The 16,839-nt window shown below is 39.4% G+C and overlaps 1 protein-coding gene across 1 annotated transcript in view; it reads right to left on the bottom strand.

Annotated features, from left to right (window-relative positions):
- The window catches only part of CTNND2 (catenin delta 2), a 534,119-nt gene that overhangs the window by 63,894 nt on the left and 453,386 nt on the right, over positions 1–16,839 (bottom strand). Inside the window, exons 15-16 of the mRNA XM_026048525.1 lie at positions 12,592–12,765; positions 3,480–3,630 (exon numbers count right to left, since the gene is read on the bottom strand). Coding sequence (XP_025904310.1) covers positions 3,480–3,630; positions 12,592–12,765 — 325 coding nt within the window. The remainder of the gene's footprint in view (positions 1–3,479; positions 3,631–12,591; positions 12,766–16,839) is intronic.

Genomic DNA, 16,839 nt, shown 5'->3' with positions numbered 1-16,839 from the left:
GAAGAACAGAGCAGAGATGCAGCTTTAGCAGAGGTCTTCAGTAATCATCTCATCAAGGGAGGATTAAGTCAGCACAGGCACGCAGCCGCCAAGACCTGTGTCAGACCTGCTGGGGAGCGTAAAAGAAGGGGTACATTTCTAGGGACATTAGAGCTGAAATGGGGTACAAAAGGATTTGAGCAGGGAAGTCCTGCAGCACAGACACAAAGCTCATGGGAGATGAGAAAGGGTTTTGAGAGCCCAAGAAGCTAATCAAGCACCTAGGTTTAATGCTGCCTCTCTTACTCTGATTGAGACGGCCTCCTGAATGACTATTAGGTTAGATGGAAGATGAAGTGCCCAAATCAACTGATTTAGGAACTATAGGAGGTTTGCTTAACATACTGGAAAATGTTAATGTTAACCAGGTACCCGATTACCTAGTGTCAGTCCTAATAGGCCAATTTTACCATATGTTAGTCTAAGCAGGATTCAGTTTCAGAAAGAGGAAAGATGAATAGGCCCCATATCTCAGCCTCCACCTAGGTTCAGAAGGACTGGAGAAGAAAAAGAAGAAAAACAATTCTCTGGTTATATTAAGCATATGGAGAACACAGTAAAACGGCACCAGGAAGAAGGCCTCACTATAAAAGAGGAAGATGCTGCATAGGGATGGCTCAGATAAATTATCAGAGAAGAAGTCTGGCACCAAACTTCAGCAATATAACAAGATGCTTAATTGGCCAGTGGAAAACAAAATACTTCAGTCAACTAGACCAAGTCAAGAAAGAAAATTTTGCTCATTTTAAAAACAAGGTCTTTTTATTTGTATATTTTGTAGTTTGGTACAGGGCAGTCCAAACCTTCACAAGCTGATAGATTTGTCAGAGGCCTCAACTGTGATTTATGGGCTGCCTGTCACCAGCAAGATGAGAAAGAAATTCTCATTCTGTGGCATACTTCAGCAGAAAGCTGCAGCTGGAAACAGAGCCAGAGCACCAATGTAATGGAAGCTTTACAGATTTATGTCAAGAAAAATGCAGTTCTACATATATAATCTTTACAGCATACACAGATAGACTTTTCACCTTTAAAAAAAATCTAAAAAAAGAAAACTGCTAGATTGTGAGACAGGGTTGTGAGTCACTCCAAGAACATGATTCACCAACAGAAACTGAAATGAGGAGAAGGAGGATGCTGGTTCTGCTTAGGCAAAGGGACGCTTAAATGTCTAACAACCACCTCTCTGTTTTCCTTTCCAGAAAAACAGTTAAGATACCTTAAAACAGGTGGAGCTTCAATGTTCATAAAAACAGACAACCGAAAACAGGAGCTGAAATCCCTGCCAACTGCAGGTGTTCAGCACTTCTGAAAATGGGATCTATGACATTGCCTGCACATCAAAAAGGAACGCAAGAACAGAGAAAGTGACCGCTCTTACTGTTTCTTTCCAGCTCTCAGCGAAGAAAGCCAAAAAATGAAACAGTGAAGATTGTTCAGGAATTGGAGCCATAGCTTCCTTTCCTAGCTTATGGTCAAAGTTATATCTTTTTTAACCTGCAACAAGTTTGTATTCCAGTTAAAAAGTATAAGGTACAGAATAACCTTAGAATATCTTCAATCTGAGCAACATTGCACTGCCATTATAGATAGGCTACATTAAAAAAAAGGTTAACTAGATAATTATTTTCAAACAGACTTTTTTCTACCTTTCAAAAATCCATATTTTTCATACTGCATGTTCTCTGAAAATTCCATAAAACAGTAATATTTGGGGCTTACACAAGCTATGTCTTATTATCCAAAATTTATCAAAGTATTGTATATGGCATATCTTTTTAAACAACTTATCTCCTTCATATGTGCAGCTTTACGGTCTTAAATGAAATGTGCATATTTGGGAAGGAAAAAGTTTCAATTAAGAAATACTGGAGCACAGAGAAGGCAACAAAATCAATGACCCAGTCCATGGCATTGCAAACCACAGTTAATATCTGGAAACTTCACATAAGGCTTTTTGTAATGCCTATAAATAGGGAGAATACAACTTAAAATGCATGCCCTACACTAAAGCTCCTAAAGTTGCTGAACCTCTCAGAGGCAGTCCCATATATGAAGGTATCAGATATTAAATATTCGAGACTATGAAGGTATCAGATATTAAATATTAGAGACTTAGACATACTGAAGGCTGAAAGTAGAGGTAGGATCACAAGAAAAAAAAACAAACAAAAAGGAACGGTCTGTTGTTGCCATGATCAAATGGTCCGATATACTTTCTTCAACAGCTACGGCTGCTTCAAAAACGCTAGAAAACAACTCAACACTAAGGACACACATCCTGCTGCCCGAGAGCTTAACACAATAGGGTGAACAAATCAAACTTCTCCACAATCCTATCAATTATAACACAAGCAAAAGCTGGTCCTGTAGCTAGGGCAGCAAACCTGCGCTCACTTCCTCAACACCCCCATCAGGCTCACATAAATGATGTGAGCCAACCTCTGACTCTGTTTGCTTTACAGCCTTTTGGCAGCAAATTTCCTCTGTTCTATACAATATGTGAGGAAAATGGTGGCTTTATTTTAAGGACTTGCATGACATTATTGTAACAAAACACTAGCCTTAAGAAATCAATAATAGAGCCCTAGGATTGCAGGATTCTGTGATTAAAAGCAGAGGAGCATAAGTATGCTGCAATAATAACAAAATAGCAACTGCATAAATGAAGAAAAATAAACTCTTAAAATACAGAGGAAGCAAGAAATTATTTGGTCAAGCCTGTTGAAATAATCCAAAACAAAGGCAGTGACTATTTTTCAAAGACAGAATATGAAACTAAGAATCCAGCAGTGTTTGAATGAATTTCAGCTAAGAATAAAAATCCCTAGCCAGAAAGCCTGATAAATTTCTTTACTCTTCCATCAGAATTTAGAGACCACAATGACTCATGAGAGTTGCAGCTTTCTTCCAAAATACAGATGCATTTGTGAATTAAGTGTGTCCTAGCTCTTTTGCTGGAGCTGCTAAGCTGCCAGTAAATTCCTGGCACCATCTTTATGTCTTTATGTTTTGACACTTCATATTCTCCAGTCTTATATGGGGATCGGGAGTGGCCGCCCAGCTTGGATCCTTGATCTGGAAGATACAAGTGCTACCCTGTTATCAGCACATGAATGGAATATGGGCCAGGAAAAAAAATCAGCCTTAATTTAAAAGCTATTAACTTGGGCCATATTTTAAGAGCTGAAGCAGAACAAAAGCCACTGCCTTTCTTTGGGATATTACAGCACGCCAAATCATAAAATGTGGCACGCTATTTACTTCATCTTAAACACAATTTGCAATACAGCACTGAGCTATCACATAAAATACAAACAGGGCGTATTGAAAAAGCTTTAAAGGAATTCTGCTAGAACGAGGAATAACAGCTTCCATCGCGCTCATCCTGCCGAAAACTGAGAACAGGGCACATAACAAACCGTTTGGAAAGTACCTACCTATTAACTCTTTATTCCTGACATCTAAGGCCATGTTCCGTAAAGCTGTAGCGACTGCACACACCACGCGGTCATTGTCTATTCGGAGCAGCTCCACCAGGATGGGCAGGCCCTTCTCCTTGCGCACGGCAGCACGGATGTACACGGACCACTGCGGAGACAGGGCAGAGCGTGAGCACCCACGGGGCTAGGCCGGACAGGAAGGGTGACCAAAGCACGTGGACGGAAACTCCAGAGACAGGGAATAATCGTGTCACTCATAGTGGGCAACCACCTGATACAGAAATCCACAGATATATAGATATACATATATTTTTTTTGTGGTGGCAAAAGCATTAAACAATGAACTGACCTTAATTCTAGCACACTCACTTAAAATTATACAGAGCAAGTCTGCAGAACACTTGTATTCTTTGTATATAACATATACAAAGTGTGTATACAACACTTGTATTACTGTAATAATACGTGTAATAATTCATTTAGCTCTGGGTGTGTGCATCAACTTAAAAGAATAATTATTGTATTTGAGACATACTCCTCATGTAAACACAAACCTCTTGTATGCAGATAGGCAGCTATCTGAGAAGAACTCTAGGAAGAAAACATTGGGTGGATTATGCAAATCATCTGCATTCCCTGGAAATATTTCTTGAGTCTTAGCTCTTCCTGTTTATATTACATGACAGACTATTGGTTAAACTTAATTAGTTACTATTTAGTTATTTAATACAATATAATAAACACAATGTAATTGAACAGAATATAATATATTGCAGCATATTATATACTATAATACACATTGCATTAAACTTTGCTTTCTCGTATGAGAAGTGCATATCACTCACATTCATCCTCCTAGTGCTAATTGCCCAAATCTTCCAAATTCCATAAAATACAGCATTAGAAAATGGAAAATACCCTTCACTGCCAAGTGAAGTGTATCTTTAACCTCCAACTCCAAGCAACCACAGTTGATCTACTCGCTTCGAAGTCTATACTACAGACAGGTGCCCATGCTGCAAAAGCCAAAAACCATTTTACAGCAACACTGGTATACGGGGAGGCAGGCAAGGTCTGCAGTGTTGCAATATTTGGAGTTCAAGCTTATTTTAGGTAACGTCATTCAGGGAAAAATCAGAAAAAGGCAAGAGAAACCAGCACGTAATGGCACGTAAAGAATATTTTATGATTATTCTCTATAGTAACAGCACATAACAAAAATCAGCCAGCTGGATGGGGCACGAAGACTGTGCTAAGACAAAAGCCATAATGGTCACAATAACTTTTCTCTTCAGGTTAATGGGATGTGAGGTTCTCAGCATCATCGAGCACAATAATATAATGTGTCTAAAATGTAAATGTGCCTGTGATTTCTGCAGCGAACCAATGGATAGCTCTAAGGTGAGGGAAAACAAACAAGTCACAGGAGGATTCTTGATTGATCTTATTCTGGGCTCTTCTCTCCTTTAGTCTTTGCTCTACAACCAGTGTACGGTTTCATCCTGGAGGAAGCATCATTAGACAACTAAAACGAATCTTAATGACCGGTGACTAACTGAAAGTAGCTACTTAAAAATAATTTCTTTCTTACTGGGTTATTAAATATAGGGATGTGACAAAACCCCCAAATTAATGTTTGTAGGCTTCTTTCTTAATACCCATGCCTTTACTGCTCAGCTGGTCAGTCCTGGAAGGGGACGAGTGGCTGGTCAGTCACCGTCCTCGGCCACTCGGTGCCTGCAGAGCTGGGGCTCTTGGCACTCGGGAACTTGCACCTCGGTGTCCCCTGAGCCTCAGCCAGGGGAGGCCTCCACGGGGCCCCACGGCCAGGAGCTGAGCGGGCAGCTTAACGGGGACGATGCTCACAGCAGGTCGGTCTGGTCACGGCCAACGTCCAGGCTCCAGGTCTGTTCATCGTGGGATGCTGCTATTCAATGTAAGAGAACACCCCGAGTTCACTGCTTTCAATGTGGATTGCCTGGGGAATCACTGGGGCTGTTTAAAAACTAGTAACAACAGTAAAAAAAAAACATTTGTGTCTGTTCAGTGCCAGAGATGACCTAGGAAAATGTTCTTGATTATTCGCAATATTACAAAAATCCCTGAAAACTTTTCTCCTTGGATTTTTTTTTAGTTAAGTATGAAGGGAAATTACAAGGACCCTTTTGTAAATGTTCTTTACAAAAAGACTACAACAAACTTCTTAGTCATAACCATTTTTCCCACCTATTCCAGAAGAAACTAAAGAATCTAAAAGAAACAAGCAGATGTGGGAAATAAAATGTTAAAGGTTTTTTTAACCGTATGGAAAGCAAAAGACAAGCTAGGAAAAACAATGGAATAACTGAAAATGAAACAAGAAAAACTGTTCACCTCTTGTCTGGATAAATGACATGCAAGTCTTCAATACTGGTAGTGCAGCCATTAATTTGGTCACAAGAGTCTACAACACAGTTCCAAAATTTTCATAAAGGAAAAATTCAGATACAATGTTTTATAGATGCACATATGCACATATGTATACAAAACAATGGGAAAAAGCCAGAGAAGTATGTAGGAAACTTCTCGTCTACATTCCTTTTCTATACTCCTTTTCTATGTTCCTTCCTACGTTTCTTGCACATTCCTTTTCCTCTGCCTCACATAAGCTCTCTTTTTGGGAACAGCAATACTTTGGAAAAGCTCACAGGCTTGTCTCTGTGATTTGCTAGGGCTACAGCCATTTTTCCAAGACATTCACCTTAGGTTAAAATACAGAAATGTCAAAGAATTGTTCCCAAATCCTCTGGAGAACTTCCTGTTTGGGAAGCGTCAAGAAGCGACTGTGTCTCCTTGCCTGAAGTGCCGCCTAGGACCAGCCTCTGCAAGGAGCTGCACCCAACGCCTGCATTTCAGGAGCGCTCCCATTAGGATGCTGCTGCAAAACCCTTATTTTGTTCTCTCGGAGAATGGAAAATTGATTCACTTTTGCGTATGCTGATGATTTTTTGGTTGCCTAAAGGCATCGTGCAACACTCCTGCATTTCCACATTGCAGTTCAATTGCGAGGATGAGCTCAGTGAGGTATAAAAGGCAGACGTGAAATATCATAAAAAAAGAAAAGAGACAAAAGGTTTGCTGCCTCTCTGCAAATGAGACATTCTGCCAATATACTTAATCATCCTGTTACTCCATAAATCAGCGGCAGTGTCAATGATCAAATAATTGCTCAGTTTGTAAAGAAAAAGGACTCTTGTGGGAAAAGTTTACACTTCAGAGGGAACAAGAAGCCAAAAAAAAAAAAAAATTATTGCATGAGATTGCAGCTAAATTATCAGAGACAGGCACAGGAGCCATAATCTGTGACCGAATACTCTTAAGAGGTAATTGAATTTGTGGGGCATAACTACTATATATCACTTTGAAGATATCTAATGCATGTCAATGTCCACTTTCATTAGTGGCTTCTTTTTTATTTTTGTCATGATAATTAAAAAGAGAAATACAGGAATCCAGAAAATGATTTCTTGGTTTGTCACAGTTACTATTATAAAGGACCATTTTCGGAGCTGAATGCCTCCAGGGATTCAGGTTACATTAGGCTGCAAGTCTACTTAAAAGTACTTCATCTAGATAAAACTATTCTTTTTTTTAGAAAAAAGAATATATATATATATCTATAAGCAATTAACTATTCTAGTCTTTAGTCTTCTGTCAAGCACCTTCACAGATGCCCAAACTAATATTGTGGGGAAAAAAAGGCAACAATTAAACAGGTATTTTCCATTGAACCTGATATTTTTAATTTCACATCTCCTGCCACTGATATCAGCATTATCTAAGTATCTCCAGATTATCTGGACATCAAATGCACTTGAATTTTGACTGGAATTTGCATTGTAAAGTCACAGTCCTACATTCTGACTCCAAGACTCTGTAGATGTATCAGGTGATAAGGGCAACAGTCAAGACACAAAAACCAAGCCAAATAAAGGCAGCAAGCATGACAAAAAAAAAAAAAAAAAANAAAAAAAAAAAAAAAAAAGAACCAGGAAGATCAGAGAGACTCATAGTTTCACAAGAGAGGTTTAGAAAGGCTGTGACAGGTAAAAGCAATATTTTTTTATTCCAATTAGAAAATCAGAGATGCACTTTTCCGCCCAGCTAACTCCATATGAGTTAGTCTCTTATGGAGTCCCACCACATGAGTGTACAAGGCTCTGGGAATTCCCCTTTTCAAAATGTGTGAAGAAAGGGAGCTTCAACAGGGACTCCCAGCTCCCTGACTGCAGCGTTCCCTTCTCCAAAATGATTCCACCCAGGACGCCACCATGAACTGCTCGACATCCCTGTGCTGGGAGTACGGAAAACAGTCTGGGACTGGGATTCGCCTGTCCAGGAGGAACATCTTCTCTCTTGTTCCATGACCTTAGCCAAGTTTAAGGAGAAAGGAGAAAATTGGTGGGTGAAGATATACAGTAAAAAAAAAATTGCAATGGAGCTAATGGGAGATGCATCAGTATGTTCCTCTGTATTGACTGACGCTGTCTCATCCATGGGGATTTAGGAGAGGGGAATCTCACCCAGCTAAAATTTCCTGGCAGATTAACACATTGCTTATTTAGCAAGCTTGCCTTTGCTAAGTGACCGAGCTATTCTAAGTGGTGATCTCTGCTCTATAATATAAGAATTCATAGTGCTAGTATTTTGGAGAAAATGAATGAAAGCCTTTTCTCTGGAATTGAAATAATTCCTCCCAGAATAGCCTCATGAAACTCTAAAGGGTGAGTATGCAAATAACTAATTAGTGAAGTTTGGCAAAGAACCCACAATATGTTCTGGCCTGATAAGAGAAGATACTAAACTACATGGCTGCTACTTCAGACAACAATTTTTCATTATCTGCAAGTATTTGGATGGCAAGGAGCTGGAAACTCTTTTCTTGCTGCTCTTTGAAGTCGCTGCATTGACCTTGTGACTGAATCAGTCCCTGTTAAGTTTCCAGGTTCTTTATATAAACAATTTGCTTAATTTTTTGCTCTTTTGCTATGAGACTCAACTTTCTCTAGGATGGAATTGGGAAGACAGATGCAGCTGAGTGCCTAAGGCTCAGAGAGTGGTTTCTCACCACACCACCTCACGAGATCAGGCCGCTGACCCAGGAAAGCCCTCTGCCTGTCTGTGGTACCTGTTGCGGTTCCCAGGCAAGGACACACAGGCACCAGCAGGACAGTGTCACTGTACCTGGTAAGGCAAGGGAGAGGTGGAAGTGAAAAGAAAGGAGGAGAAGTGTCTCCTGAGGCCCTGAGCACCACAGCGCTCCTGCTCTACGGCACCACGTATGATGTCCTGTTCCAGTGTTACGGAGAGGAAGGACCAAATGGATTCTCAGAAAAACGGAGGCTGCTCATCTAAGCAGCCAAGAAAAGCCTGGAAAGACTGAACAGCAACTGAGACACAACAGCAGAATCACAGCAGGGCCCCACAATAGCTCAAGAGAGCCTTAGTACATCTTGCAATTTGGGCACTATATTAGAGACAGACTAGCTCTTGGTGCCTGGGCTTATATGTATATCTCAGGGTCATATGAATGAATTTTTTAAGGGTTTGTCAAAACTAAGGAAATGCTACCTGTGGTGACAGCACTGTTTTTTAATCGTGGGTAGGAGGAAAAAAAAATTCCTGTAAGTGATGAGATCACATGATGAGATCACAGCAATAAGCATTGCCGAAATGTCTTCAGCAGATAAAATGTCAACAGTGTAAACCTTTTAGCTGTCAGATAAAAGATAAACAGACTCCCAGTAGGATCTCCTTTCTTCCTGAGAGCAATATTTTGTTCTAAGGACATAAACTTGGAGTCTTGATATTCTTACATATAGGAATCTACATGTATTTGCGCGTAACTTTATATACACTCAGTAGTTTAACTTGTTGCCTAGCCTATGGATCAAGGTTAAAATTAAGAAGAACTCACCTTTCCTTTCTTCCCACTGGCCTGGGAAAATTACAGATTCCAGACCATATACAAAAACATCTATGGAGCTTTCTTTTCATAGGATGACTCTTGTCATTATAAGCACACACATTTGGACATGTCCATATGTGTTATTCCAGGAAGGCCATTCATAACATAAAAAGATGCATTGGATAATACGTAAAGCAAAGCAGGAGAGATCTGTGAGCAGATGCATGTCACTTTTTAAGAAACATGCTCCTTTTTGAGTCATTAAGGTTTATCTTGATTCTAACAGTAATTAAATGAAGACAACATATTCTATTAACTATTGTATGAGAAGCTAACTTAGTCAACATAAAGGTAATATGTTGAGGCCCAAGATTCAGGCCCAAACAATGTTCCACCCTGACACAGAAAAAGTTGTGCAAATATACCTATATGTACCACCTTTTTTATTAATTGCTATTACTTCTGCAGTGCTTGGCTTTACAAGGAATTGCTGCAAGTGTAACAGAGCTAACAATGTCCTACAAGCTAAGATTTATTCCTTTCCACATGTATATATGGGGACATTGTATGTATGTATCACCGTACTCTCTAGAATAAAAACATTTGTCCCACATTCAGCCCCTCTCAGCTTTTAATCCTTAAAGCTACATATATCCTGCTGCTTTCCTTTTGTATTGGAAATTTTCAAAACTAGTCGAGGGGATTTAGACATATATCAATGGTTAATTCTAATGGCAGACATTTATCTAAATCCTTTAGATTTTTTTTTTTTAAATTATTCTAGGCTTCCTTTTATCTTCCCACTTCCCCTTCATAATGGCATTGGTTAAGAACTGCCCGCTTTAAAAGTGTTACTTCTTTGTCACTGAAGAAGCTTAGACAGCTTTATATCTAGAGGAACCAAAAGGACAAACCAGTTGGAAGAGCGTTAAGTACAAGAACTGCACTGTAATTTTTTCAAGAAGAGACCAAATCTTCTGAAGTGTGGGAGCATGCACAGTGCACTCAATACCTCACACTGTCTGGGATTCAGCTGTCATTAAAATAAGGGTATTTATAAAAAGGGAAGAACCAACTACAGTTGCTATGAGCACTGAGAGTAATAGCAACATCAGTTATTTTTATATAGTTTCTTCTTTTTCTCCCTTTCACTTTATCATACAGTTCAAACTGTATGTTCAAAGTTCTTTTTGGAAGATTTCAAGCAAAAAATCATTTCCTCATCTTTATACAATTACAATTCCTTGCAGAAATTCACATAATAAAAATCTCCCCTAGGAATAATGTCTTCCTTTAAGAGCTTTTTATCTTTTATTTCAGTCGTTTTATGTGTAGAGACTGCAGAGGTAGAAAAGAGAGGTCAAAAGGTGGAAACATCAATGCTTATGTAATCCCCAAAGAGGATTACTCCCCTCACAGAAATGGCTAGTACGACATGTGAAATTAAGTATATTCATTCTGTGCCTGCACATCAGTTGTAATGGAATTGGTGAGTCCTTAGAAAAACAGAGCAAGAGAACAGCCAAGCCTTCCCCCTGATACCAGCGCATATAGAGCTCAAGCCAGGTTTTTCTAACACCTCTTTTACAAAAGAGCTCTACAGAGCTTTCCCTCGTCTCCTGTTCACAGTATGCGTCTAGCAACTAAAGAATGACAGCTACAGATTTATTAAAAATGGGGAAAAGGGCGGTATTTGGATTTCAGCATTCCTATTACTGCTCATAAATGTGCCATGCATTATTTTCTCATTTGGACTGGTGCTACATCTGTTCCCAGATGAATAAAACACATGCACCACGCCTCCGTGCCAAGATTACATAATATGGTGTGGTCTTTAATGTGGGGATAATAAAACTGCAATCATCTTCAGGCATAGGACGTACAAACCGTTTTGCAAGACAAAATCATTAGGCAGAGACTTTGTTACTCCTTTCATTATGTCACTGAATGCAAGGTCAAAGGCATTTTATAAACTTGGTGGGACGTTATGCTCAAAAAAGCCACATGCCTCTGAAGATCTACTGAATGTGCCAACTAACCTTCCAATAAAAGCGTGTGGAAAGACAAATTGTTTATTAGCCTCAGGGATAACATTTCAAAATGAAGGCCTAAGTAAATCAGTGCTCACATATTTAATATGAATGTTCGATCATTTAAAGCAAACTGGATACTGAGACCCAGCTTTAAAAACTGTTTGCTCCAATATATGCATTTTTTTACAGTAAATGTGAAAAATCCCCACTGAAAATTAACTTTCAAACAATGCATTATATGTATGCAATATGGTCAGATAGCATTTTTACCCAATCAAACAATTCCAATCCATCAGGAAAGGGATACAGAAATTGTCCTAGAAAAGTAAATCAGGCTTAAATGTTACGAAAAATTTTATTCATTGCTCTGAACTTAGCAAAAAATTCAAAAACTAGGGAAGGGAACTTGATAAAATAATTTTTTTTTTTTTTTTTTGGAATCCACTGTAAATAATTGAGAATGGAAAACTGGATCTTTTTGATTATAATTGAAAAGACAGAATTACATTACATGCCTAGATTGGGCATTTCCTCACTTATTTTACATCTTTAACCACAAAGTATTTCAATATTTTTGGGGGGATTTTGTACGTTTGTACATGGTGGGATTATTCGTGTTGGTGGCACTTCACCTTGCTATGCTCTCACTTGGCTTCTCATAAGCAACAGAAGGTCAACCAGTTTCTGCACTAACAAACTCACAGGGTTTCACTGGTGATATTTTGGGCTCTTTTTTCCCGGTTTTGTCACGGCAGCAGAAAGAGGTTCCTTCTCCTCATTTGGGTATCTGTTTCAGCAGCAATTCTTCACACGTCATTAGACCAAGGCGGTTTTCACTCCTGTATGCCAGGCTTTCCCACGATATGATCGTCACTACCAGCTCAAGGGACTTTAAACACAATCTAAAACTCAAGACTGCAGACAGTCCTCTGAAAATGTAGTTATTCCACTATGAGGAGCACTCGCATATGTTCATCTCATTAATCTGCTGTCATCTGTAGGGGATTCTGAACTCAAAGCTACATACATATATATATATACACACACACACACACACACATATATATATATATATACAGACACATATATACATACACACATGCACACACACTCCCCTATCAGTTCCTACCTTCCAGCTCCCAGCAGCCAAGTTCTGCAGTGCCCCGGCTGCCCCCTCCAGCGTGTCGGGATTTGAGCACTCCGAGAGAAGTGTGAGGTAGGGTTTGACTATTGAAGGGTGCCACAGCATCTGGATTCCTTTGGGTGGTTCTGCACAGTCCGGGAGAGGTCCGACTCCGTCCCACTGTTAGAAAGGACACGTCACAGTGTCAGCAACAGGGAAAGGCACGAGAGGTGTTTCACATGAAACCATCATGTATATTCCTGTGTGTAGAGAGGCATCAGCGTACACGTGGCAAGCAACCACTCTGAAGTACATTATGAGATCCTTCATTTCCAACCACATTTCCAAGCCAACAATCTTTATGGATGAGCCACAATATTGGCAAAAAACAGAGTGTTTTAGCCAGCTGACATAAAAACTCTTTTCACTGCATTTATGTTTTTTGGTTGTAAAGAGAAGCCTACAGAAGAGGAACACAAATCAGCATGTCATAATAGTAAATTTACAACCTGCAGAGGGAAAGATTTTCCATTTTTGCCTGGTCAGACCTCTGTGTTCTCTCTCTTTCCATGAAGAGAGGGAAAAAACAGTAAGCAACACCATTGTGCAAAAGCAAGTTGTGCAAGGACATGAACGTGCCATCGCCTGAGGAGCCCAGGGGTGACCAAGCTGCTTTCTTTGACTCTACAACTTCTTCTGCCCTTTCCTGGTGTCTTCTTCTGCTCGCATTCAGCCACAAAGTCAGCAGACCTTAAGGTTTTAGATTGAAATTTATTTGGTAGAACCACTTCTCACAAAATGGATTCTTGGCTCCTCAAATAGGGAATTTTGCCACCAAAATTACCATAGTAGTATTACCTCAATATTAAATTACCGCAATATTAAAACACAGACAACAAGCAGGATATGCACAACCAACATATTCCCTCTAGAAACAGAAATTTTATTCCTGTAGAAAGTGATTCACCTTTCTGCTGGGATGCAGAGGGCACCTGAGCAAGAAATTTCTTAAAGGAAGGAACTTCAAAGACTTTTTTACTTTTTAAACAACAGTAATATGTGGAGTGCAATATTAATAGTATATTAAATATGAGTCATCTCTATATATAATAAACACACGTTTTGCTTTGCTTTGTACAGATAAAATGATTTAGAAAATTCAGTCCTAATACCACTGTTAAAAATAATCCTTGACCTTTGAATTCAATTTTCTCTAACATCTTTGACATGTGCAGATTACATGATATCATACAAAGTAAACCTTTCAATGCATTGGGTTAGAACTTGCTATGATTTTGTAGATAAAAATATATGTATCATAGCATCATATACCTGCTACACATCCAGAGATAGCACAGACTGAATTAATTCCATGTTTAGATCTGCAACAGCTAGTTTTCCTATCCAATTTAATCGGTTTAATCAGTTATGATTCAAACAACACAACAAGTAAATTCTCACTAAAAGAGATCTAAAAGAGATTGGAATTACCAATTACAGTGTTGTTTAAGCTAACTTTAAAAATCTATGTATTATTTAACATAAGGATGGCCAATCAAATCTTATCTAATATTAATTAATACAGCTTAATTCATTTTAGCAGGGTTATGTCTGTTTACAACCACTGAGACCCTAGAACGCTGTTTTCACTAAAGTAGAACACCAATATTTAAAGCTAAAGAGACATTTAATACATGGGAGCAGTTGCTAAAAACCAAAATGCTGCTCAAATATAAAACTCACTGCATTGGACAGAAGCTACCGGGGTTTAACAAAATGGAACAGCAGTCCCCTGCAGTGGTTGAGAAACAGGAAAATCACCTTCTGAAGAAATAAAATCCCTTTAAATGACACCAGGATAAAGCTGTGCCTTTGAAAAAATTTTTTTTTCATACCTTTCTGCTTTTAAACTAATAGTTTGATTTCACCGTATGTGACTCAGTTCTCCCTTTATCTGCCTATAATTCATCACTCTTCCCAGAAAAGCCTTCTCACAAGCTCACAGAAAACACATTAAAGACTGCTTCTTATTTTAACTCTTGGAATTCAGTGACTTGCACTGTTGCATCTCTACAGAAAACAAATCAGAAGCATCCCGTAGAGGGCTGATTTGGGCCTGCACTGCATTTGAGCTTAGCAGCTTCAGGAGGCCGCTAATTGATGTGTCCAAAGACACAAATTGAGGTCTTCATCCATCTCATCTTTATGCAGTGGAGACATTATGCAGTTGATGAGAGTTTGTGTGGGATATGAATTGTATTATTGCAAGGATAAAGTATCTATAATGCATAAGTTGTATCAGATCTACCCAGTACCTTTTTTTTTTTATGCACATGTGGGAGTACAGTTACTTTTTTAACCCAAGAATTTACACTTGTACAATGTCAAGTACTGCCAAAATCAGCTGATATAAATAAAGCTGATTTATAAACATAAAATACAGCTGACTTTAAATGTGCACATGCTGTGCTGGTGCATTTGAAGCACTGCTGCACGTCCTGTCTCCTATGTTTTAGCTCTCCTGTGCTGCTGCATGTGCAAACTTCCAAACCAAAGGGCTTGATGTTGCCTGGCATCTTCCTCTTTGCTGAGACCAGCGCCTGTGGCTGAACAGCTCCGCTGCTGCTGGGGCATATAGGACTCATATAGGTCATAAAGCAAGCTACTGCAAAACCAAATCTAAATGCATGACCTTCACCTTATGTATTTTGCCTTACCTTTCAAAAAATGGGAAAAGAAGTCCCCCCAACAATGTTACAGCACATTTCCCCAAGCAGTGGCTGAAGCAGAGCCTGTAGCTCATCACCTCGCTCAGTATTAATGACATGGGGCTGTGCACTAAACGAGCGGAGCCACTGAATTACTGCAACAGTTACTGCCTTGGTGCAGCCCAGCAGCTGTGGTCAATAAGCTCTACCTGAGAGAGGCTGCGGATGCAATAGGACCCTTTGAGAAAGAGGAGGGCTGGAGACAATCACTCTTCTTTGCTTATGTTAAAGAGGAAAAAAAAAATAGTGTAAACAAATATCCCTTCCAGCCTTCACTGCTTCAGCTGAAATTACCCACATACATTGTGGTTGGAGCTGACAAACTGTTAAGTTATGGGGGCGAGATATAAATCTCTCATTTCCTGAAAGCAGGGCAGGGAAACGGAGAAAGTCAAGAAGAATAATAAGCTGGATATAAAGATCTTGAAGAATAATAAAATTTGGGGAGTGAGAGAGCCTTCCTGAGAAATTTCTGAAGTTTTCATATTAACGGAGAAAATTCTGTGAGGAGAAAACAGATTGCTCACCTAGATACCTTCCCATGACATTAAGTTGACTATCTAAGCTCCTATTTCTAATTTTAATGAAAGCAAACCAATGTTTACAGTGTGATTATACAGAATATTAGAAAAGGTTTCTACTAAGTAAGACAAGTGCCCTCTCTGTATTTGCATCTTTTTGCACTGACACTGACAACAGCCCCTCTAGTTGCTGGCAGTTTAGTTTGTTGTTAAAGGGGCATCTCATGACCACAGTTTTTTTTGACTCTGATATCAAACAAGAGTGTTTTCATTTTCAGTTCTTAAACATACCTCTTCTATTTCCTACCAGATTATGAGAGAAAATATCACCACTAATTATTAAAAACAGTCTATCTAGGAAAAAAAATGAAACAAAACTGCCTTCATCAACACCTGACAATCCTGGGCATTTGAGATAGTCTGGTAATGTTGTATTATGTTCTCTTGTTAGCTGCGATAAAATTTGTATCATCAACTTAATAGCTCTTACTATTACTCTGAAATTTATGAAATTTCAAGGACTTTTAACCAACCCTGCCCCCTACGAGGAGGGCTGTTTCTCATCCCTCACACAGCTGCGGATGCAGCTGTGGGAGTCTGCACCAGCCATCCCTGGGTTGGCTAGTGCAAAAAACATCCCAACAGTGGGAAAAAACCATCGCTCAAGAGCACAAGTCTAACACTAAGCAACAAATACTCGACCTCATCAACGGCTTGCTTGAGGACATGATGGGAGCCCATACAGCTGACATCAAGGAGACAAGAACGCTGTATTTGAACCAAGCTGAACTTCAGGCCGAAAGAAAGGTGATGAAGATAAGCAAGTGTGCCTCATGACACAGAGTCTACCGGAGTAGGGTGGAAGAGGGCAGAATTGCCGCATTCCAGTCACATGTAGTCACAAAAAAAAACATTTTTGGATGTGGATGGAGGAATTTGGCTCCATCTGCAAGGTGAGACCTTAA

The sequence above is a fragment of the Nothoprocta perdicaria genome, unplaced genomic scaffold (genome assembly GCF_003342845.1).
Source record: "Nothoprocta perdicaria isolate Ctin4 unplaced genomic scaffold, notPer1 scaffold_55, whole genome shotgun sequence".
NCBI lineage: Eukaryota > Metazoa > Chordata > Aves > Tinamiformes > Tinamidae > Nothoprocta > Nothoprocta perdicaria.
Note: the sequence above shows the minus strand (reverse complement) of the source record. Positions and strands in the feature narration are given on the sequence as shown.